The 23,031-nt window shown below is 40.0% G+C and overlaps 1 protein-coding gene across 1 annotated transcript in view; it reads right to left on the bottom strand.

The window, feature by feature from the left end:
- acoxl (acyl-CoA oxidase-like) overlaps positions 1-23,031 on the bottom strand; it is a 123,052-nt gene that overhangs the window by 5,668 nt on the left and 94,353 nt on the right. The window contains exon 18 of the mRNA XM_036573630.1: positions 10,267-10,368. Within this exon, the coding sequence (XP_036429523.1) occupies positions 10,267-10,368 (102 nt within the window). The remainder of the gene's footprint in view (positions 1-10,266; positions 10,369-23,031) is intronic.

Raw genomic sequence — 23,031 nt, 5'->3', positions numbered from 1 at the left:
AAATTTTAAGGCAAATGGGGCCGTAACTTAAGTTAAGATCTGGCAGGTCACGATAAGATTTTTCACTAATTCTTATTACAGAAGCAAATCTGATCTTAATTTAGGAATCTTATCTTACAGCATCTTATTTCCAGTTAGGAACTCTTAACCTACTCTATTAGAGTCGACGATCGGCTGTCATGTCTGTTGCCTAGCAACCGACCCCACACACACACAGCTGAAATGTAAACACGTCACGAAAATAATCAAGTTAGTTGGCCAGACAGCCAACATTAGCTATCGTTTCTGATGTAAAAGATAACAATGTATAAATATAACTGACACATCAAATCGCTGATGCAAATCATGTCTCTCTGGACGAACTTTATGCAAATAAGATGAGCGCCGACCAATCAGATTGTTGATATGTAGAGCAGTGAGATTGAACTGAAACGGGGGATATAATGGTTCATAAAAAAGTCATTATAACGATAGATGATTATTTTTAAGTTAAAAACAACATAAGGCTGCTTTGGGACTCAGAATAGGCCTGTAAGTCTGCACAGAGTTTCTCATTTTGAACCTCAACCTGTGTGTTTGAGTGTCGCGCCTGCAAAGCGGACAGTTTTCGACTCACTGTAATGAAAATAAGCCACTCACTTAAACAAAGCAGCCTCTGCAGGTTTTGAAAAGACAAAAATATAAATACCACTCCTAAACAAGCTCACATGGGTCTCTACTACACACTATTATGAGGTTCAGAACATTTTATTATTACTATTATTTTATAACAGTTGCAGTCCTGAAATCAGGGAGTGCTGCAGCCCCCTCAGGCCCCCACTGTATAAAACTAAAAAGGGTTCTTCTATTGGTACGAGCTTGACTTCATAACAATAGTGGACCCCTTTATGGTGATGTATAGAACCATATACAACACATTCTCCATCAGTCTGAAGAGCCATTTCACCATGCAAAGAAATATTTAAGCATGAAAATAGTTCTTTGAGTGTTCATGGTTCTGTATAGAACCACTGTCTTTACTATAGAACCCTTAAAGAACTGTCTTTTTTTGGAAAGTGTTGGCTTTCTTAATAATCCAGTGTTCATCTCTTGTTTCTCTGCCTTTCCTGAATCCTGCTTGCACATCTGGCAGTTCTCTTCTGATATAAGGTTCTAGTCTGTGTTGAATGATCTTATGTCTGTTAACCGTCCAGGTTGGGGTCAGTCGTGGGCTGGAGGGTAGGGACCCAGCCTTGTGACCGGAAGGTCGCCGGTTTGATCCCCTGAGCTGACACTATGTGACTGAAGTGCCCTTGAGCAAGACACCTAACCCCCAACTGCTCCCCGGGCGCCGTGGATAGGGCTGCCCACTGCTTCGGGCAAGTGTGCTCACTGCCCCCTAGTGTGTATGTGGTGTTTCACTGACGGATGGGTTAAAATGTAGAGGTGAAATTTCCCCATTGTGGGACTAATAAGGGTCTCTTAATCTTAAACTGTATGAGTCTAGATTTCCAGTAGCTCAGTCTTATACGACAGGTTGACCCCTATGCAACTTCAATATGACTAGCTAAACTGCTGTAGGCTAGAATAGGTAGATACTGAAGTATGCAAAAATTTGAGCACCCCCCGTCAAATCATATGTATGCTGAATAGGTGGATACTGAAGTATGCAAAAATTTGAGCACCCCCCATCAAATAATATGTACTGTTGATTTTCTAAGTGAAAATAAGTGAACACATTCTCTACAGAGACACACTTTAATATGACATTTTTTGCTGCACATTTTAATGCATGATTACTGTTTATTTACTGAATTTAAAATATTAGGGGGGAAACATGGCCTGTGTGCACGTTTTATTGCATGTTTTATTTTTTCCGTTATGTTAAACTCCGCAAATAAACAGAAATTGTGCACTAAAATTTGCAGAAGAAATGTCATATTTAAGTGTGTCTCAGTAGAGAATGGGTTCAATTATTTTCACTTAGAAAATCAACAACACATACGATTTGATGGGGGGTGCTCAAACTTTTGCATACTTCTGTATCCACATATTCATTCTACAGCAGTTTAGCCAGTCATGTTAAAGTTACACAGGGGTGATGGGGTTAAAATGTGCAGAAGTGTGTTCTCTGTAGAGAACGTGTTCACTTATTTACACTCATAAAATAAGAGCGTGCTACATTTCCGTCGGGATCAATAAAGCATCCATCTATCCATCTATCTATCTATCTATCTCTGTCTATCTATCCATCCATCCATCCATCCATCATCCATCCATCTTTCTATCTATCTATCTATCCATCCATCCATCTTTCTATCTATCTATCTATCTATCTATCCATCCATCCATCCATCCATCCATCCGTCTATCCGTCTATCCACTTATCCACCTATCCATCTATCTATCTATCTATCTATCTATCTATCTATTTATCCATCCATCCATCCATCCATCCATCTATCCGTCTATCTATCTATCTATCTATCTATCTATCTATCTATCTATCTATTTATCATCCATCCATCCATCTATCTATCTATCCATCCATCCGTCTATCCGTCTATCTATCTATCTATCTATCCATCCATCCATCCATCCATCCGTCTATCCGTCTACCCACTTTTCCACCTATCTATCTATCTATCTATCTATCTATCTATCTATCTATCTATCTATCCATTCATCCATCTATCTATCTATCTGTCCATCCGTCCATCCATCCGTCTATCTATCTATCTATCTATCTATCCATTCATCCATCTATCCATCTATCTATCTATCTGTCCATCCGTCCATCCATCCGTCTATCTATCTATCTATCTATCTATCTATCTATCTAAAACAATGCATTTGACCAGGGGCACCTATATATGCAATGTAAATGCATTTTGGGTCGTCACAAAAGCAAAGCAAACAGGCTGTTGTTGCAGCTTAGTTTATTTATAAGGCCCATATGGAGTGAGGAGTGAACACTGTTTACATATCCTGTCGAACTGTTATTTAAAAAGCCCAGCATCTCCAAACAGCACCTTTAATGTAATATTACACACTGAGATTCTTTTTGGGACACTTGTGCCGTTCCATTCACCATTAAACGGTCACACAATGTAAAGGGCAGTGAGTGTCTACAGAAGGTGGAGCTTTCGACACGACAGTAATGAACAAGTATCTGCACAGAGCTTGTTAAATACAAAAATCGCGTTTCTGTGGAACGGCTATTCTTGAATGTGGTGAGGTCGGAAAATGTGTGCGTGCGTGTGACTCTCTTTCCCATGCGGTGAGTCGGGGGTGGGGGCGGAGGGTGTCTCTAATATTGACGAGTGTAATGAGAGTGGTCAGTGTACAATAGCGCAGGCTTTGTGAGGTCAGGAGCCTGCTGAGAGGAAAAAAAAGAAAAAACTCACACCCTTCTGTTACAACGGCTGCCTGAGCCCCACAAAGACCCCCACGGACCACCACACACAGTCCATAACACGCAATACACAACACTTGTGTATCACACACCGCATGAGTGAAAAAACCACAACAAACCACACACGAAGCTGTGAAAGTATACACACCTAATATATACATACATTCTTATATGTGTATATATATATATATATATATATATATATATATATACACACACTGAAGTTTTAGTCACGCCACTTATGTGTGATAATGCTTGTAAGTCTGCAGATGGTTTTGGGCTGCCTGTGTTACTGACCACATGTTTTCTGGCTTTATCTGCTTTAACCATCTCATTCGAATTCAAAGATTTTAAACATTGTAATTAGAGCCGTCAAATGATTAAAATACTTAATCACAATTAATCACACTCGCTGGTGTAGGTAATCAGGATTAATCACATGACTTTGTTATAAAACACAAAATAATGTGATTAATCGTGATTAACTACTCAAAAATAATATGATTAATCACATTATTTTGTGTTACTGTTCACAATTAATCACATTCTGTGCACAGTTATCTACAACTAACCGCATTATTCTATGGAGTTGGTCGTGATCAATTGCATTATTTGTTTAGTTAATTGTAATTAATTGTGATTATCCTCAAATTTGACCCTAAACATTTTTTTTCTCCATTTGAAAAGCAGTGCATTGTGTTATAGATAAATGTGTGGACAAAATTTTTTTCATCAGAATGTATTTTAGCCTATATCGCTGTTGTCAGAACAAAACCTCGTATCTCCAAAATGGAAACTTTACAGGAGAAGGAAAAAACACACTTTACTTTTAATGTAAGTCAATGGAACCAGACTTTTTTCCAAGTAATTTTTAGGCCGTTTCTTTTGGTCCATTCATCATGAAACTTAAACTATGTCAAAAACTGAAAAACATCAAATATGGAGATACAGGGTTTTGTTCCGACAACAGCGATATACTTATTACTCAAGTATTTATTATAACTGTTCACCATGTGGACACGAGGGTCAGGGATGCAGCCTCAATTCCTGCTCTAAAATGTAGGGGAGTGGTAAAATAAGGCTCTGCCTATAGATCAAAACTGTGTTTCAATACTGACATTAAAAAATGTGGGGCAGCATTTTTTAATAGTTTTTTTTTACTTTATTTACAAATTAAACTCATGATAAATGCCTAAAAAAATGCAAAAAATATAGGCATTATTTCCACAGCTGTCTACCAGGTCTTCCAGGTGGTTGTTAGGAGCCCCATTTTCTCTGTAGCTTTTGATCGTTTTTTTAACCCCAGTTTTGGAAACTCCTGTTTTATTTTCTCTTTGACTTTTTCCTTCTTTATGTAAGTGGATTATCTTATTTCTAATCTCCTCATGAATATCTCCTGAAAAATGAAGGACTTTTGCCTGGAAGTTAAAGGTGGTCTCAGACTTGTATGTACTGTATGCTGTAGTTGAGTACGCTGTGCTATAGCAATGCTTCAGTGCAGCTCATCAGATGGATCTCTGGTAGATGTTACAGGGATTAGCCTACATTTACATTGAAAGGTTTTGTTTTGAAGAGCTTCGCTCTTACAAGTGGATGGAAACATGTTGGGAAAGATAAGCAAAAGGACCAGAGCTTATCACGCTGTTAGCCACACCACGAACCAAGCCATGCAAATGAGCCCATGCCACCTGCGCCAGGCAGCCCTGACTGGGTAAGGCAGTGTGGGTGATGCACAGAGAGATGACTGATGTTCATATTTACTGGTGTCCATTTGGAGGTTTATACACCGATCAGGCATAACATTCTGACCACCTCCTTGTTTCTACGCTCATTGTCCATTTTATCAGCTCCACTTACTATATAGGTGCACTTTGTAGTTCTACAGTTACAGACTGTAGTCCATCTGTTTCTCTGATACTTTGTTAGCCCCCTTTTACCCTGTTCTTCAGTGGTCAGGACCCCCATGGACCCTCACAGAGCAGGTACTATTTGGGTGGTGGGTCATTCTCAGCACTGTAGTAACACTGACGTGGTGGTGGTGTGTTAGTGAGTGTTGTGCTGGTCTGAGTGGATCAGACACAGCTGAGATGGTTGTATGAACATTATAATTTTATAAAACTTATTATTAGATGTTTTTTTTTACCTGTTTAAAGCAATTTAATGAAGTAAAATTATCTTACTATATTGGCAGATAATTTTTCTAGTTTTCAGCATTTTTCTTAAAATTAGCAAAATGATCTGCCAATATGGTGAAATAATTTTACTTAATAAAATTACTTTAAACAAGTAAAAAATGTCTAGAAATAAGTTAAATAATCCAATTATAAGCTTACAACAATCTTAAAATGAGGAATATTAGACATACTGACTAGATTTAACAATTTTGTCAATTAAAATTTTCAATTTAATTGACAATTTTAACATTTTAAGACAATAAAAACATTTTTTTGCAGTGAACTACAAACAGTGTAGGTTCACAGTGGATTAAAATCATGGATCTCGTCGGTAATCGTTCAGATTACAGCACCTCCCCGGATGAAACTAATTCAGTGTAATTTATGTGAGGAGGTTCTGTAATGTGACCACGTCATCATACATCATATTAACAGTGTTATATGTCCACTTGCATTTCACAGTGTGACGCCCATTTTTTGTCTCCTATTTTCCATTAATATGCTATTTCGAGGCTCCTGAGTGGCTCAACCGTCTTAACTTCGCCCCCAACACCAGGAGAGTCAATCTCTGGTGATGCCACAACCATCTGCGTCTCTCCTCTCTCTCTGGGTGTGAAAGGTGGTCCTCCCTCTCCCCCATCACTCAGTAAGATGTGAGCCAAAACAGGCATCTATTATCTGACGTTACTGTACTTCTCCAATTTTTTTTTCAATTTTTGTTTAGCTTTAGAACAAACAAACCATTGATAGGAATTAATAGGAAGGCTTTGTTCACACAGGTAGGAAAAAGTAGGTAAAAGTGGCCCAAATCTGATCTTTTTCTTCACATGTGACACAGATGTGTGTCTGTGTGTTAGTGTGAACAGATAAACACACTGAATCTGACATTTTCAATTCTGATTTGAGACGCTTTCATATGTGGTACTGAAATCTGATCAGTCTGAACAGCCAGATTGGAATTTATGCGACTTTTGCGTCAATCCAACTCGACATTCGTCATCATTTCGCGCTGCTGAGACTCATAAACATTTAGGCTGATGTTTCTGTACAAAAAATTAGAAGAGACTCATCAAAACCCTCCGTGTTTGAAGAGGTTTCTAAAGAAATGTCCGAACGCGGCCGCAGGAGAACGAGGCTGCAGCGTCAAAGAACAGTTAAAAGTCTGAAAGCAGAGTTTAAAGAATCCGAGGACGCGAACCAAAGAAGTGACCGCGCCCTTTTTACAGCTCCAACACATTCTGGGTGATGAGCCCAGCTGTCAGTCAGTGAAGCTTCATGATGGCTCCTGTGATGCTGGTGAAGATGAAGCTGATCCTCCGGGAGCGACTGGCGTTCGTTGGCGGTCATGATTGTTGACCTCTGGATGAGCCGTGAAGCAGCGTGACGCTCTGATCTTTTACACATGAGGGTCAGTTTAGGAGCTGATCTGTTCAGACTGATGTCGCATACAAAGATAATGTCAACAGCCAAACAAAAAAATCAGATTTGGTGAGAAAATCAGATTTGGGCCACTTTTACCTGCTGTGTGAACGTAACCTAAGTCAGACATCAGTCGCACTTTGCCGTTACTCTAATTAAACAAAAACAAATGAGGCCTGAATGAGCTCACGGTGCATTAAACAACAAAGGAAGCCACGGACATCTTTTATGCAGTGATAGGAAAGCTCAAGTTCTACACCCTGAAATTAACTAAATGATTCTCTGTTGCCAACAATGACGAGCACATCTTACTGTAACTCCTCTGGCGGAAGATTTAAATGAGTGGCTTACTTTTTTTGGGCCTGTTACCATCAGGCTGATTGGGTAAATAAGTGCTACAATTTTGGTAATGTACAAATAATTAAAGCACTGTAAGGACATATAAAGATATATCTCTATTAGTACAAAGTTCCAGCTTTATAACAGGTCCAATTCATGATAATTACTGTTTAAATAATATATAATAACCACATAATAATGACTAAACATTACGTAAAAGTTCATGCATCACAAATAAAGATAGCAAATAACTACTTAATCGTTTAAACAGTACAGACGATTACTAAGCATACCCTTACATAAGATGGTTCTTCAAGGGTTCTTTAGTAAAGACAAAGGTTCCGCTTAGAGCCATGAACACTCAAAAAAACACTTGCATGCTTAAATGGTTCTTTGCATGGTGAAATGGTCCGGTAGCACCGAAAAGGGTTCTGCTGTTGTTACAGTGTCAAGCTTGTGTACAGTCCAGAACCCTTTTTGGTGCTATATAGAACCCTTTTCAAAAAGGTTCTATACAGAACCATATACAACACATTCTATATTAATCTGATGAACAACTTCACCACAGAAAGAAGTTATTTGAGTGTTCATGGTTCTAAATAGGACCACTGCCTTTACTAAAGAACCCTTGAAGAGCCGTCTTTTTCAAGAGTGTAGTTATTCATAGTGGCTATCAAGGCTACACACCTAAATAGATGGTTCTTCAAGGGTTCTTTCGAGAAGAACATGTTTCTATGTAGAACAATGAACCATTTAAAGAACTACTTGCATGATTAAAGCGTTCTATAGATTTATGAAGAATGTGCTGTAGATGGTCCAATACAGCACCTTTTTGAAAAGGGTTCTACATAGCACCAGAAAGGGTTCTGCTATTGTTATAAGCTTGACACTGTCACAATAAGTTCTCTAGTAAAGGAAATGGCCCTATATTACCATCTACAACACATCAATATGAACTCTTTCACAGAGCAAAGAACCCTTTAATCACTTGTTTTCATGGTTCTATATATAACTATGTTCCTTATTAAAGAACCCTTGGAGAACCATCTTTTTAAAGTGAGTGTGATTAATGATTTTCTACAGTGCAAAATAATCACTGATTACTCAAATGTGATGAAGTAAACGGTCAATAATTCAAATGGTTCCAGTTATTAATGTAGATGCAGTTTTATTATATAATTAAAAGTCATTAACAAACTATCAGATAACAATTAAGATGCTGTTTATTGGGGCCTGTTATCAAATGAAAAGGAGGAGTTTGTCGTTAAGGAATGAGTGTGTGGTCACTGTAAGTGGAGCTGCAGAGCGTGTCTGAGACTGAGGGGTGAAGGCTTGTTTGGTCAGTGTGAGTCTCTGTTAGCACAGAACAGTAAACATGCTGAGTCGGCGCCTCACAGCTGCGACCTGACAGCCCGGTGTCGACTCCGCTGGCCTCTCGGCTCCAGCGCTCCCGTACGCAGGACGGCACTCATGAGCCGCCGCTCTGTTTAGTAACAGCTAATTGTGAACAACTGACCAAACCCTGTGCTGTGGGTCTGTTTGTGTGTGTCTGTGTGCTCGGTGAGGGTTAAAGGGGCCGTAATCAATACCCTTTATTGACATTCACATTCTGTCGCCAGCCAATAACTTCAACTAATGAGCAAAAAGCAGAACAGGTTAAAAAAGTCCTTCTGTTTTAGCATCTGAAGAGGGTGATTCCATGACTGGGGGCCATTTGTGTCGCACTGACGGCGTATCTGCTAATATACGCAGTCGTATGCAAAAGTTTGGGCACCCCTGGTCAAATTTCATGTTGTTGCTGAATTTTTGAGATAAAATAAGTTGAAATATCGTATACAGAAAACATGCTTAACACATGCTTTTGAACAGGCCACATTTTATATTTTTATTTTTTTATCTGCAGATTTTTATTTTTAGCTTTATTTTTTATGTACAGATCTTTATTTCTATCTTTATTTTTAAGAGTGCACAGGAAAAAAATAAAGGTAGAAATAAAGATCTGTAGATAAAAAAAAAAAAATAATAATATGTGCCTTAACTTTTGCACAGGCCACATTTTATATGTTTATTTTTTATCTACAGATCTTTATTTCTACCTTTATTTTTTTCCTCTGCACTCTTAAAAATATGGTTCTTCAAGGGTTCTTTCGTAAAGCCAGTGGTTCTTTATCGAACCATGAAAACTCATGCTTAAAGGGTTCTTTTCTCCATGAAATTTTTATTCGGATTGATGGAGAATGTGTTGTACATGGTTCTATATAGAGCATTTTTAAAAAGGTTTCTATATAGCACCAATATAACAACAGCAGAACCCTTTTTGGAGCTATATAGCAGATATATAGCAGCAGATGAGCTATCGTCTCTGACTTCACATCTACAAGGTGGACTGACAAGGTAGGAGTGTCTAACAGAGTGGACAGTGAGTGGACACAGTGTTTAAAAACTCTAGCAGCACTGCTGTGTCTGATCCACTCAGACCAGCACAACACACACTAACACACCACCACCATGTCAGTGTTACTGCAGTGCTGAGAATGACCCACCACCCAAATAGTACCTGCTCTGTGAGGGTCCATGGGGGTCCTGACCACTGAAGAACAGGGTAAAAGGGGGCTAACAAAGTATCAGAGAAACAGATGGACTACAGTCTGTAACTGTAGAACTACAAAGTGCACCTATATAGTAAGTGGAGCTGATAAAATGGACAATGAGCATAGAAACAAGGAGGTTCATGGTTCTGTATAGAACCATAGTCTTTACTAAAGAACCCTTGAAGAACCATCTTTTTTTAAGAGTATGGGATTTTAAGGGGTTGAAGCAAATATCTGCTGATTCTGATATGATTCTGATTCTGATCACTCCGGGTCGGTTCTGGCTCTGAGCTCTGCACTCTGTGGTTACCGTGTCAGAAGGTGAATGGTGGTTAGACTGAACGTGTACCTGACTGCGGATCTGCCTGCTGGCACCAGGGCTGAAGTAGTTGTGTTCCAGGTACCACGCTCGCTCCTGATACACCAGACTAGTGCCGTGCAGGAGGCAGAACTAAAGGGGGGAAAAAGAGGAGAAAGGGATCAGAGACCAAACTTCACCGCTGATCCACAACGTGTGTGTCCTTCTGATTATTTTTGTCAACTCTGTGTATGCAATGCAATAAACCATGAACACCCAAAGAACCATTTGCATGCTTAAAGGGTTCTTTGCATCATGAAACGGTTCAACGGATTGATGGAGAATGTGCTGTAGATGGTTATATATAGCACCAAAAGGGGTTTTCATTTGTCACATTGGTGCTAAATAGAATTCTTTTCAAAAAGATGCTACATGGAACCATACATGACACATTCTCCATCAATCTGGAGAAACATTTCATGATGCAAAGAACCCTTTAAGCATAAGTGTTCATGGTTCTAAAAAAGAACCACTGTCTTTACTAAAGAACTCTTGAAGAACCCTATTTTTAAGACTGCAGAGGAAAAAATAAAGGTAGAAATAAAGATCTGCTGATTAAAAAGGTTACTATATTGCACCAATGTAACAATAGAAGAACCCTTTTTGGTGCTATATAGAACCATGTATTATACACTCTCCATCAATGAAGAACCCGTTAGCATTAAAATGACTGCTCAACACTGTGTGTGTCTTTGTTTATTTTTGCATTTGCGTTCTTAAAAGGGTTCTTTGCATCATAAAATGGTTCCTTGGATTGATGGAGAATGTGCTGAATATGGTTTTATGTAGCACCAAAAATGGTTCTGCTATTGTTACATGGGTGCTATACAGAACGCTTTTCAAAAAGGTGCTATATAGAACCATATACAACACATTCTTTATCAATCCACTGCATGATGCAAAGAACCCTTTAAGCATGAGTGCTCTATAGAGAACCACTGTCTTTAAAAGAACCTTTGAAGCATATTTTTAAGGGTGCAGAGGAAAAAAAATAAAGGTGGAAATAAAGATTTGTAGATTAAAAAAGGTTTCTATATAGCACCAAAGTAACAATAGAAGAACCCATTTTGGTGCTATACAGAACAGTTTTTCGAGGTTCTTTAATAAAGGGAATGGTTCTATTTAGAACAATTAACACTCAAAGAACCATTTGCATGCTCAAATAGTTCTTTGCATGGTGAAACTGTTCTTCAGATGAACGGAGAACGTGTTGAATATGGTTCTACCTTTCTGAAAAGGGTTCTATATAGCACAAAAATGGGTTCTGCTATTGTTACGAAGTCAAACTTGTACCAGTAGAAGGACGCTTTTTGGTGCTATATAGAACCACTTACAACACATTCTCTGAAGAATCAATCTGAAGAACCATTTCACCACGCAAAGAACCCTTTAAGCATGAGTGCTCTATAAAGAACCATTGTCTTTAGTAAAGAACCCTTGAAGAAGCACATTTTTAAGAGTGCAGAGGAAAATAATAATAATAATAATAATAATAATAATAATAATAATAAATAAAGGTAGAAATGAAGATCTGTAGATTAAAGAGGTTTTTATATTGCACCAATGTAACAATAGAAGGTGCTTTACAGAACCATAAACAACACATTCTCCATCAATCTGAAGAACCATTTCACCATGCAGAGAACCATTTGAGCATGCAAACCAAATGCAGAGTTGCTCAACACAGTGTGTGTGTCTTTCTGTTTGTTTTGTTTTATATAGACATGTAGTTACAGGAGACAATTTTGTGTATAAAATGCAATGAACCAGACTACTAAAAGAGACTACTAAAAAAGATGGTTCTTCAGCGGTTCTTTAGTAAAGACAGTGGTTCTGTATAGAGCCAAAGAAGCATCTGCACGCTTAAAGGGTTGTTTGCAAGTGAAACAGTCCTTCAGATTGATGGAGAATGTGTTGTTTATGGTTCTATACAGACCTTTTTTGAAAATGTCTCTATGTAGCACCAATGTAACAACAGAACAACCCTTTTGGTGCTATACAGAACCATATACGACACATTCTCCATCACTCTGAAGAACCATTTCACCATGAAAAGAACCCTATAAGCATGGAAATGAAATGCAGAAACCAAACGTTATAACTGCTGAACACTGTGTGTGACTTTCTGCTTAATTTTGTTTGTTTTATATAGAGATTTAGTTACAGGAGACAATTTTGTGTACAAAATGCAAAGAACCTTGGAGAATGTTAAAAAAGATGGTTCTTCAGGGGTTCTTTAGTTAAAACGCTGGTTCTATATAGAGCCATGAACACCCCAAGAGCCATTTGCACGCTTAAACGGTTGCTTGCATCATGAAACAGTCCTTCAGATTGACGGAGAAGGTGTTGTTTATGGTTCTATACAGACCTTTTTTGAAAATGTTTCTATGTAGCACCAATGTAACAACAGAACAACCCTTTTAGTGCTATACAGAACCATATACGACACATTCTCCATCACTCTGAAGAACCATTTCACCATGAAAAGAACCCTTTAAGCATGGAAATGAAATGCAGAAGCCAAACCTTAACAACTGCTCAACACTGCGTGACTTCCTGTTTATTTTTGTTTGTTTGTTTCAATAGAGACTCAGTTACAGGAGACACAATTCTGCGTACAAAATGCACTGTGAAATTGAATATTGTCATTTTCAGAAGGCAGAGATACCCTTTATCTTTAAAAAGGACAGGAAGCGAAGCGAAAGGGAAAGCACTGTTGCACATGGGCCCCTATATCATTCACAGAAAATAGCAACAAACCGGAACAACAGCAACAATCTTATTTTTTTCCATAAACAAGGGTCCCTGATCAAATGGAACATGTTTCTCGCGCTGCAGGTCCGGTGAGAGCAGGATGTTTGGTAGAAGATGAAGGGGAATGGAAAAAAGAAGTAGAAAAAAAGAGAGAGAGGCAGAGCGAGTTAATATCTCCCCTCCACACAGGTGAGACTGAGAACTAACCACTGCACAGCATCAAAGAGCGGGGCAGAAAAAAGCACCGCGGTGAGAGCGTGTTTGGTGTTGGCCTTTGCTGAGTGGACACTGAGGACAGTAATATGACTCCGAACCCTGCAGCTCAGCTAACAGGGCATTCAGGGCTTTCATGACCTTTGGCCCCTCTCTCTCTCTCTCTCTCTTTCTCTCTCTTTTAATCTGATGCAGCTGGGTAGGTGCTACAGTCTGTGTGGTCAGCGTGCTGTAATGTGCATTAACTGGGTACTGATCCTGAACAAATATAGCTGACTGTACAATAAAAAACTTTAAATAGATAGATAGACAGACAGACAGACAGACAGACAGGCAGACAGACAGGTAGACAGACAGACAGATAGATAGATGGATAGATAGACAGGCAGACAGACAGACAGATGGAAAGATAGGCAGACAGACAGACAGATAGACAGATAGAGTCGTAGAGATAGATAGTAGAATCTTGTTTTGCTCTTTATTGTACTTTGTAAAGCACAGTAAAGAGCACAACAAGAGCAAAATGAACAGGAGCAAAGTATTACTGTACACTATTTACAGATGCATAAATAGAAAGTAAAGATAAATAATAAAATATACATAAGCAGTAGAACACAGAGGGAGTGTGTTATCGTGAAATAACAACACGGCTGTGATTTGGTCGCCGTAGATCATCACAGCTGTGATGTTATTGGCGATAACACACTCCTCGAGTGTTCTACTGCTTTAATACAACAGTTAAATAAATACAGTAATAAATTAATAAACTGGGCCGTGAACGCGGCGTTTAATATGTTTTAATGTTCGCAGTTCCTTCACCAAATTATAGTTCCTTAACAAGCAGCTCTTTGCTACGTCAGAGTAACGAGCTCCGCCCACTCGCTGCACAGTCTGCTGTAAGCCCCGCCCTTTGAAGTACAGACTGAGCCATAAAACTGCCACAATATCAAGTTCAGCTCAGTTTTGTCAATTTTTTCCAGATCAGTATTAATGTTGTTTTGTTCCAGCCAGTCTGTAAAGCATCTTACAGCCCGTTTAGTTTGGCGAATGGTGTTGGGTTCATTTCTGGCTGATTCCAGGTTGTTCAGCTGTTCTTCTGTCACAGCTGCCGACTGAAAAGCTGCTCAGTGGTGATGACAGTTTGGGAATTTAGTGTCGTCTCATCTTCAGAGTCTGACCAAATCGGCTATCGGTCAAATGTGATCTTAAAAGTGTCCATTTTCTGTTTGTGGCAAAGTAAGAAGTGAAAATCTTCAAATGTCTTGAGCGTCTCCTACAGCTGTCAGAGTCTTTGCTTAGCAACAGCGTCTCAGCGGAGTGATACAGTGTTTGTGAAAAACCTGTGACATTATGGCGAAATAACAACACGGTAAGAACACTTCTCAACCAATCAGCTTGCGTGCCTAGAACTAACTATGGTATAATAAAACAATAAAAATAATGTGCAGTACATAAATACTATGCAGTTGACAATGCAGTGGTGCAGGTCCCTCCAGTGAGTGAACAAGTGACTATGGACTGTAACGATAGCCTGTTAACAGTTGTTTCATTTTCAACCAGTCTGTTTTAATAAAAGAAGCATCAATGTATCTCCAGGTTTGGGAGGTAACAGAATATAAGTATTGGGAATATGTATTCAAAATACAGTAAATAAGTATCTATATTTAGTCCAAGTTACATTTTGTAAAGGCAGCATTTATAATAGTTACTTTTTACATTTTTAGAAGAATATTTGTAGAATATCTACCCACTAAATAAATAAGAAAGTACATATAATATTCGAAAAACATCATCAATGCTTGTTTCTGAACTATTTTAGAATCAGCAAACATGAATTTTAAAGAGGCCTCTTTACAAACACAGAAGTTCCTACAAAAGCCTGAGTAGACTGATAAATCAATGTGATCAGTTATTAATCTCAGTGTTACTGAGCTCTGCTGAAGCCTGAGTAGACTCATAAATCAATGTGATCAGTTATTACTATTCTTTTAATTAATTAACAAAAATTAGAAAAGAATGAGTTCAGTGCGAAAGCAAGCCAGAGTCAAAATCCTGATATAGTTGATGCAGAATTTTCCCAGTACAACACTCAGGAAATTAGCGGTATGGCTCATGTGAAACAGCATGAGGGGTACAGACTTGAGTCATATAACTTGGGCCCAGTCCTATTTCTCATTTTTACCCCTACCCCTTGTTTTCGAGTGTCTCCTTTCCATTGGAACTGAGTTACAGGGTAGTGGTTGAAATCTTCCCTCTGAAATGGGACCCTCAAATAAAAAGAGCATCACTTCATTAACAGCTACCAGCGCTGCTCTGTAGGCGACCCTGCCAGTCTGCAGTGACAGCAGAGGAGGGTAAAGTTCAGCTCCTCACTGCTGGGCTTTAGTTACATTTAGGGCATCATAAGCCTTCAAAGAGGGGGGCAATTATTTATTATCACCCACCCCTAATTCTTCAGTGATATGAAGCTGAAGTCAGCTATTCTCCAGCTTCTTGGTTGAATTTTCCCGTTCCACCTTAAATGGAGCAGCAGTTCTGATGCCTGAGGCACGAGAATGTAACTGCTGCACTATTTAAGGTGGAACGGGAAAATTAGCTACTGAGACGTCAGCACTACTAGTGATATTTTATGCTTGTTATGAAGAAAAGGACCAAAATACACTGAAACGACCTTAAACTAAGATAATACAATGTTTATCGTAATTTTTTAACGAAGAAAATTCTCACATTTGTGGGTTTCTTTGGTCTCTTGTTCAGTCATTTTGCCAGTTTTTCTTTTTTGCTCATATCTCTCTGTTTGGAGTCTCTGAAAAATCTCTGTTTGGAGGTTCATGCAGCCCCAACACTTCACCCTCCCCCTCTATCTCAACAAGAATCGGGACCCCCTACCCCTCGACGTGAACACACAAAACAGAGGGGTAGGGCTAAGTTGAGGGCACTAACACTGTAAAACAGTGTGAAAATTCAATTTGTGCTGCAACTTCTACAGCAGCAGCGCTACATGTTTAATTTTTTATTTACAGCCCTGTTTATGGCAAGAGGAGGAGTGACATCTCGGCATCTCTAATAACAGACTGCACTTCTGCCACACTGAGTCTGAACAGTGGAGTTCCTGCGTTCTTCTGAGTTCTGCACTCCAACTCATGACTGTGCTGCCAAGCGAGACTCAGATTCCGGGATCATGTGTGGAAATGACGCTAGAATCACAGGCAAGATTACTAACAATGATGACTCAGCCGAGAGGGGAAGACAGGAACTTTTTATAGCATATATGAAAATTTCAGCAACGTGAAACAATAACAACAAAGCAGATGAGCGGTTCCTGGAGGAGCGCAGGCCGGGGAATGCCCGCTAAAACCACAGCTGTAGCGGAAACGCGTTAACTGTACCCAGTCTGTGGATTAAAGGCTGCATGATATGGATGCAAAGTGAGATTTGTGATAACACTGTTTGATATTGCTATGACAATTATGATTAAACATAAACACCGCCATTAAGATTCAAATGTGCAGTTTGATTGGATGGCCAGTGAGTAAAACCCTGAAAGTGAAGAGTTTGTTTCTGCTTCTATTCCCCAAAGTAAACTTTCAGTTCGCCTGGTGAGTTTCTCCAGTAAGAGTTTCAGTGCTAAGGGGGGAATTGATGCTGTTGATGCTTCGCTTGTTTCCAGCTTATGGAGACATACTTGAGCTCAAACACTTCACTCGTCTTCCAAAATAAAATAAGCATAAACACAGTGACAGGCATTTGAGGAGGTTGCTGTTTATTCAATTTACGGCAGAAAAATGATCGACTGTGTAGAGTCCCATCTGCAGTCAGACACCTTTCCAGGTCTTTTCCACTTTGAGTCTCGAGCCTTTCCGAGTCATGACGTTTAAGTCTTCAAATTTATGACTTGAGTCCAAGTCATATAACTCGGGTCCACACCTCTGTTAAACATACACATGTCAAGATTCAAGTGTGCAATTTGATTGGATGGAGAGTAAGTACAAACCCTTTTGTTTGTTTCTTCTGTGTACTTTATTCTCCAAAGTAAACTTATTCACCGGTAGATAACAGAACTGAGAATATTCTTTATTAATCAGACTCTCTTTTAATGACAGGAAAACAAAAATAAGTAAAAAAGCATTATTCCCAGCGCATCCACCGTGATTCCGACCAAAACCACTTGAACGCAATTCACGCTGTGCTTACAACCTCCGAGGTCATAAGTAGGAACTTCTGAGGAGGACTAAACCAAAGATCCTCTCTGGCTAAGCCAGGGGTCACAACCCAAATGTTAAGAAGAGCCATTTTGTCCCTTCAACAAAAATCAAACCACCTTGGGAGGCACAATATTTTATGTCAATTTATTAAAGTAACGTTTTACCATCTTGGCCGTAAATATGTCTCAGTATGTGCTGATGTGCTGGTACAGACTAAGAAATATTATATAAACAAAAACACAGACTTACTTTGCTCTACTTTAAGCTTTAACTCAGCTGTAGCTGCTTTTCTCGGATCTCCGGCAGGAAACTTTTCCTCAAGGTAGAACAGTTTCTTGTAAAATGTCTCTCAATGTTTGGCTTTTTATGAGGCTGAAGTCGCTTCTCATTCACCAGCTTCTTGCTTTTCCGTTCCACCTTAAATGGTGCCTGAGGTGCCAGAATGTAACTGCTGCACCATTTAAGGTGGACCGGGAAAATTAAAACAAGAAGCTGGCGAATGAGAAACTGACTTCAGCTTCATGTCTCTTTAGTGTTTGTCAGTTTCTCGTTGCAGATTAAACATATCAGGAAACCAGCTGGAGTGATTATAAACACTAATAAGTCCATTCATCTCCAAATTATTGATGTTCATCTTAAATCTCTCTCTTTGCCATTTCGTTAGCTACTAGCTACGCGAGACTGTTGTCTGTGTTGCTATGGTGACCAGCAGTCTGCGCTGATCTTCAGGGTTAAAGGGTGAATTAGCAGTTCTACATTAACTCCAGAGTTTAAGACCATTTACTGTTAAACTGTGTTGAACGATCAGCAGAGCTTTATTTTACTGTAAAGGAGGATTATTTTATTTTTACCTACTAATCTGATTCAGCTGTGGAGCCACAGGCAAAACTGAGACTCAATTATTGGGGGGACAATCCACCCTCTCCAAACACTAAAGTAGACTCATCCCGTCCGTCTCCCCGAAATCTACGCAGCTGTATTGCTATGGCGATTACAAAAAGGACTAAGCGTGAAGCTCATACATAGACACCTCACCCCAAACTACCAGTCAAACAAAGCCTGCGTTTTGTGAGAAGGCTAAGGAAAGACAGTTAGTTCCCTCGGGATTGCGCAAGTTTGTGCAGATGTGCAGTGCAGCCCACTGATCAGCCGCAGCACGTACACCACACGCTTTACACGCACAGCTCTCTGGGACCTGTGGACGCAATAAATACTGAACATTTTTATTTTAGGTTAGTTGTTGAGGCTTGTGTGCTTAAGGACTATGTAATCTTCTGTTCTGCTTTTTTCCTGAAGCTGTAAAAGGGCTTTCTGAGTGGAAATTTAATAAAGAAAGGCTCTCTGACTTTTGCACAGTACTGTACATTCAATAATGTCCCAGTAGATGAAACATAATCTAGATGAAACTTAAAAATGATGAAAACCAAGGCTTAGAAACCTAAAAATCAGCTTCTGACTGGCTCTGCAAAGGGTATAATTTATTGCACCAGGTTCTGGAGTTTGGAGAAGGACTGGGTCTGTAATTTTGTGGTTGATCGCTCATAGTATTTTGTTGTGTCAGGCGTGTGACTGTATGCTCAGTTTCATTTGGTTCTGCTGAGTCACAGCTCTGGTCTATGTTTAGTAAGGCCCCAGAAGGTGTTTTAGAAGGCCTGATGAATAAGATAAGCAACTTATTGGCATGCTGATAAGCTGCAGGCATGCGTGTTTTTCTCTCATTGTCACTTTTGCATAAGAGGAAGAGTGCAGTGTTGTAGAGCTCTACTGCAAGAGAAAGGAAGAGACTGTAACTGAGTTCAATTCGACCGTATTGCCTTCATACTTGTACGTGAGCATTCGCTGATCAGGCATAACATTCTGACCACCTCCTTGTTTCTACGCTCATTGTCCATTTTATCAGCTCCACTTACTATATAGGTGCACTTTGTAGTTCTACAGTTACAGACTGTAGTCCATCTGTTTCTCTGATACTTTGTTAGCCCCCTTTTTACCCTGTTCTTCAGTGGTCAGGACCCCCATGGACCCTCACAGAGCAGGTACTATTTGGGTGGTAGATCATTCTCAGCACTGCAGTAACACTGACGTGGTGGTGGTGTGTTAGTGTGTGTTGCGCTGGTCTGAGTGGATCAGACACAGCAGTGCTGCTGGAGTTTTTAAACACCTCAGTGTCGCTGCTGGACTGAGAATAGTCCACCAACCAAAAACATCAAGCCAACAGCGTCCTGTGGGCAGCGTCCTGTGACCACTGATGAAGGACTAGAGGATGACCAACACAAACTGTGCAGCAGCAGATGAGCTATCGTCTCTGACTTTACATCTACAAGGTGGACTGACAAGGTAGGAGTGTCTAATAGAGTGGACAGTGAGTGGACACAGTGTTTAAAAACTCCAGCAGCACTGCCGTGTCTGATCCACTCAGACCAGCGCAACACACACTAACACACCACCACCACGTCAGTGTTACTGCAGTGCTGAGAATGATCCACCACCCAAATAGTACCTGCTCTGTGAGGGTCCACCCTCCATCCTTATGTGGTCCCCGATCAAAAAACGTATCCAATTCATGGCCATGCGACCCTAATTAGAAGCTCAGATTGGAATTCATGTGCTTTTTCACCACTGCACGTGCGCCATCATTCAGCGTTACCATGGCAGCAGCATCGAACAGAAGTTAAAGCCTGTAAACAGTGGAAAGCAGCTCATCTCATCTTTTTCTCCTTCTTTAAACGAGTGTGAACGATCATGTTAGAGATATCAGATCTGAAAACAGAATCGAATTTGAGCAATGAGGCTTGTGATGTGAACGCAGCCAAGTGGCTCAGATCTGATTTGAAAAGATCAGACTGGCATGTCCACATAGCTGGATCAGATTTGAGTCACGTTAAGGCAAAAAAATCTATTTTGAGCCACTTCAGCCTGGTAATGAGAACGAAGCCTTACATATGTGGTCCTAGATCGGATCCATATGTGGTTCATATGTGGTGCTCCGATCAAAATTCAGGAGTTTTTTTTTCACTGCCCATGCAGCACCATTCAGTGTTCATGTGGCAGCAGCGCTGAACCTGACGTCAGCGCCAATAAACACTGCGACAGCAAATCATCGGACACATTTTCTCCTCCATCTTGCTCTAATAGTGAACAGCTGAGAGCTGCTCAGAGTGACTCGTCTTTACAATGAAGGCTTGTTCTGCCGGTGTTTATTAGTCGTTCATTATGAATGCGGTTCATTCACATGACGCTGAGTTGAATGTGGGCATGCGGGTCGTTTCAGGACAGGTTTATTCACATTAATGACAGATTTGAGTCACATAACCATAAAAGTGTCCCAAATCTGATTTTCTCACCAAATCTGATTATTTTAGTTAGGCTGTTCAGATTATCTTTTATATCTGACCTGTGTGTGACATCAATCTGAACAGATCAGCTTCTAAACTGACCCACATGCGTGAAAGAACAGAGCTTCATGTGGCTCATCCAGAGGAGAACAATCAAAATGGAGTAAACAGTATCAGCTGGAGGTTTCGGTTCCATCTTCTCCAGTAGGAGAGCTTATTAGCCCACAGGAGCTAATATGACGTTCTAAAGGCTGAGAGCTGGGCTCATCACCCAGAATGCATTTGAGCTTGCTGTAAAAAGGGGACGTATTCAGCCAAGGCCATTTATTTGGTTTCTTTAAACTTTGCTTTCAGACTTTTAATTTTTCTTTGACGCTGCAGCCTCGTTCTCCTACGGCCGCGTTCAGACATTTCTTTTTTCTTTAATCTCTTTGAACATGGAGGTTTGGAAGAGTGTCTTCTCATTTTTTGGACAGAAACATCAGCCTAAATGTTTATGAGGTCTCAGCAGTGCAAAATTACAACGAGTTTGATTGATGTAAAAGTCACATGAATTACGATCTGGCTGGACTGAATCCCGCTGCCGCACATTGGAATCGTATCAAATTTCAGTACCACATGTGAAAGGCTGCGTTCACACAGGAGGTAAAAGTGGCCCAAATCTGATTTTCTCACCAAATCTGATTTTTGTGTTTGGCTGTTCAGATCATCTTTAAATGTGATCTGTATCATCAGTCTGAACAGATCAGCTCCTAAACTGAGCCGCATGTGTAAAAGAACAGAGCGTCACGCTGCTTCACGGCTCATCCAGAGGTCAACAGTCACGACCGCCAACGAACGCCAGTCGCTCCCGGAGGATCAGCTTCATTTTCACCAGCATCACAGGAGCCATCATGAAGCTTCACTGACTGACAGCTGGGCTCATCACCCAGAATGTGTTCGAGACGTAAAAAGGGCGCGGTCACTTCTTCGGTTCGTGTCCTCGGATTCTTTAAACTCTGCTTTCAGACTTTTAACTGTTCTTTGACGCTGCAGCCTCGTTCTCCTGCAGCCTCGTTCTCCTGCGGCCGCGTTCGGACATTTCTTTAGAAATCTCTTCAAACACGGAGGGTTTAGATGAGTCTCTTCTAATTTTTGTTCAGAATCATCAGCCTAAATATTTATGAGTCTCAGCAGCGCAAAATTATGATGAATGTCAAGTTGGATTGATGTAAAAGTCGCATGAATTCCTATCTGGCTGTTCAGACTGAGTCGCAATGCCGCAGATCGGATACGTATCAGATTTCAGTTCCACATATGAAAGCGTCTCAAATCAGAATTGAAAATGTCAGATTCAGTGTGTTTATCTGTTCACACTGACACACAGACACACATCTGTGTCACATAAGAAGGAAAAGATCAGATTTGCACCACTTTTACAGTGAACAAAATGTTGTAATATGATTCTATATAGAACGTTTTCGAAAATGGTTCTATATAGCACCAAAAAGAGTTCTTACATTGTTACAACACACTTAAAAATGATGGGTCTTCAGGGGTTCTTTAGTAAAGGCAATGGATCTGTATAGAACCATGAACACTCAAAGAACCTTCGGCATGACTAAAGAGGTTTTTACATTGCTAAACGGTTAAGGGGTCTATATAGCACCAAAATGGCTCTTTTATAGTTACAAGCTTGACATCGTTACATTCGCAGAACCCTTTTTTGGTGCTATCCAACACAGTGTCCATCTTAAGAAACATTTCGCCATGCAAAGAAACAGTTAAGCATGCAAATAGTTCTTTGAGTGTTCATGGTTCCATACAGATCCACTGCCTTTACTAAAGAACCCTTGAAGAACCATCTTTTCAAAGAGTGTGTAAAATGTGTCTGTATCGTTTGGCTTTTATAGAGTTCTGTGTTGTTTTGTTCTTATCTTGTCTTCTGTTCTTTTTTCCTTTGTAACTCGTTTTATGACTCTCTCATTGTGAGGCACTTTGGTGTAATGTCAGTTCTATGGAAATAAATATTATTTACTTACTAAAAAAAACAAAAGAGCACAGTGGTGGTAATCCACCATGACCCCAAAAACCACAAACCAGTGAATGACCAGGAAGCTGATGACATGGTTTCCCGACAGAATCTGCCAGAACGTCCCGCTCAGTCACTCTCCTTCCTCCACTCTCACTCTGAACACTGCAGATCCACCTGCTCGGCCCACCTCTGTAACGTCCAGGATCAAATTAGCTGACAACATTACAGTCAAGGC

Source organism: Colossoma macropomum, unplaced genomic scaffold, assembly GCF_904425465.1.
Source record: "Colossoma macropomum unplaced genomic scaffold, Colossoma_macropomum, whole genome shotgun sequence".
Lineage (NCBI taxonomy): Eukaryota > Metazoa > Chordata > Actinopteri > Characiformes > Serrasalmidae > Colossoma > Colossoma macropomum.
Note: the sequence above shows the minus strand (reverse complement) of the source record. Positions and strands in the feature narration are given on the sequence as shown.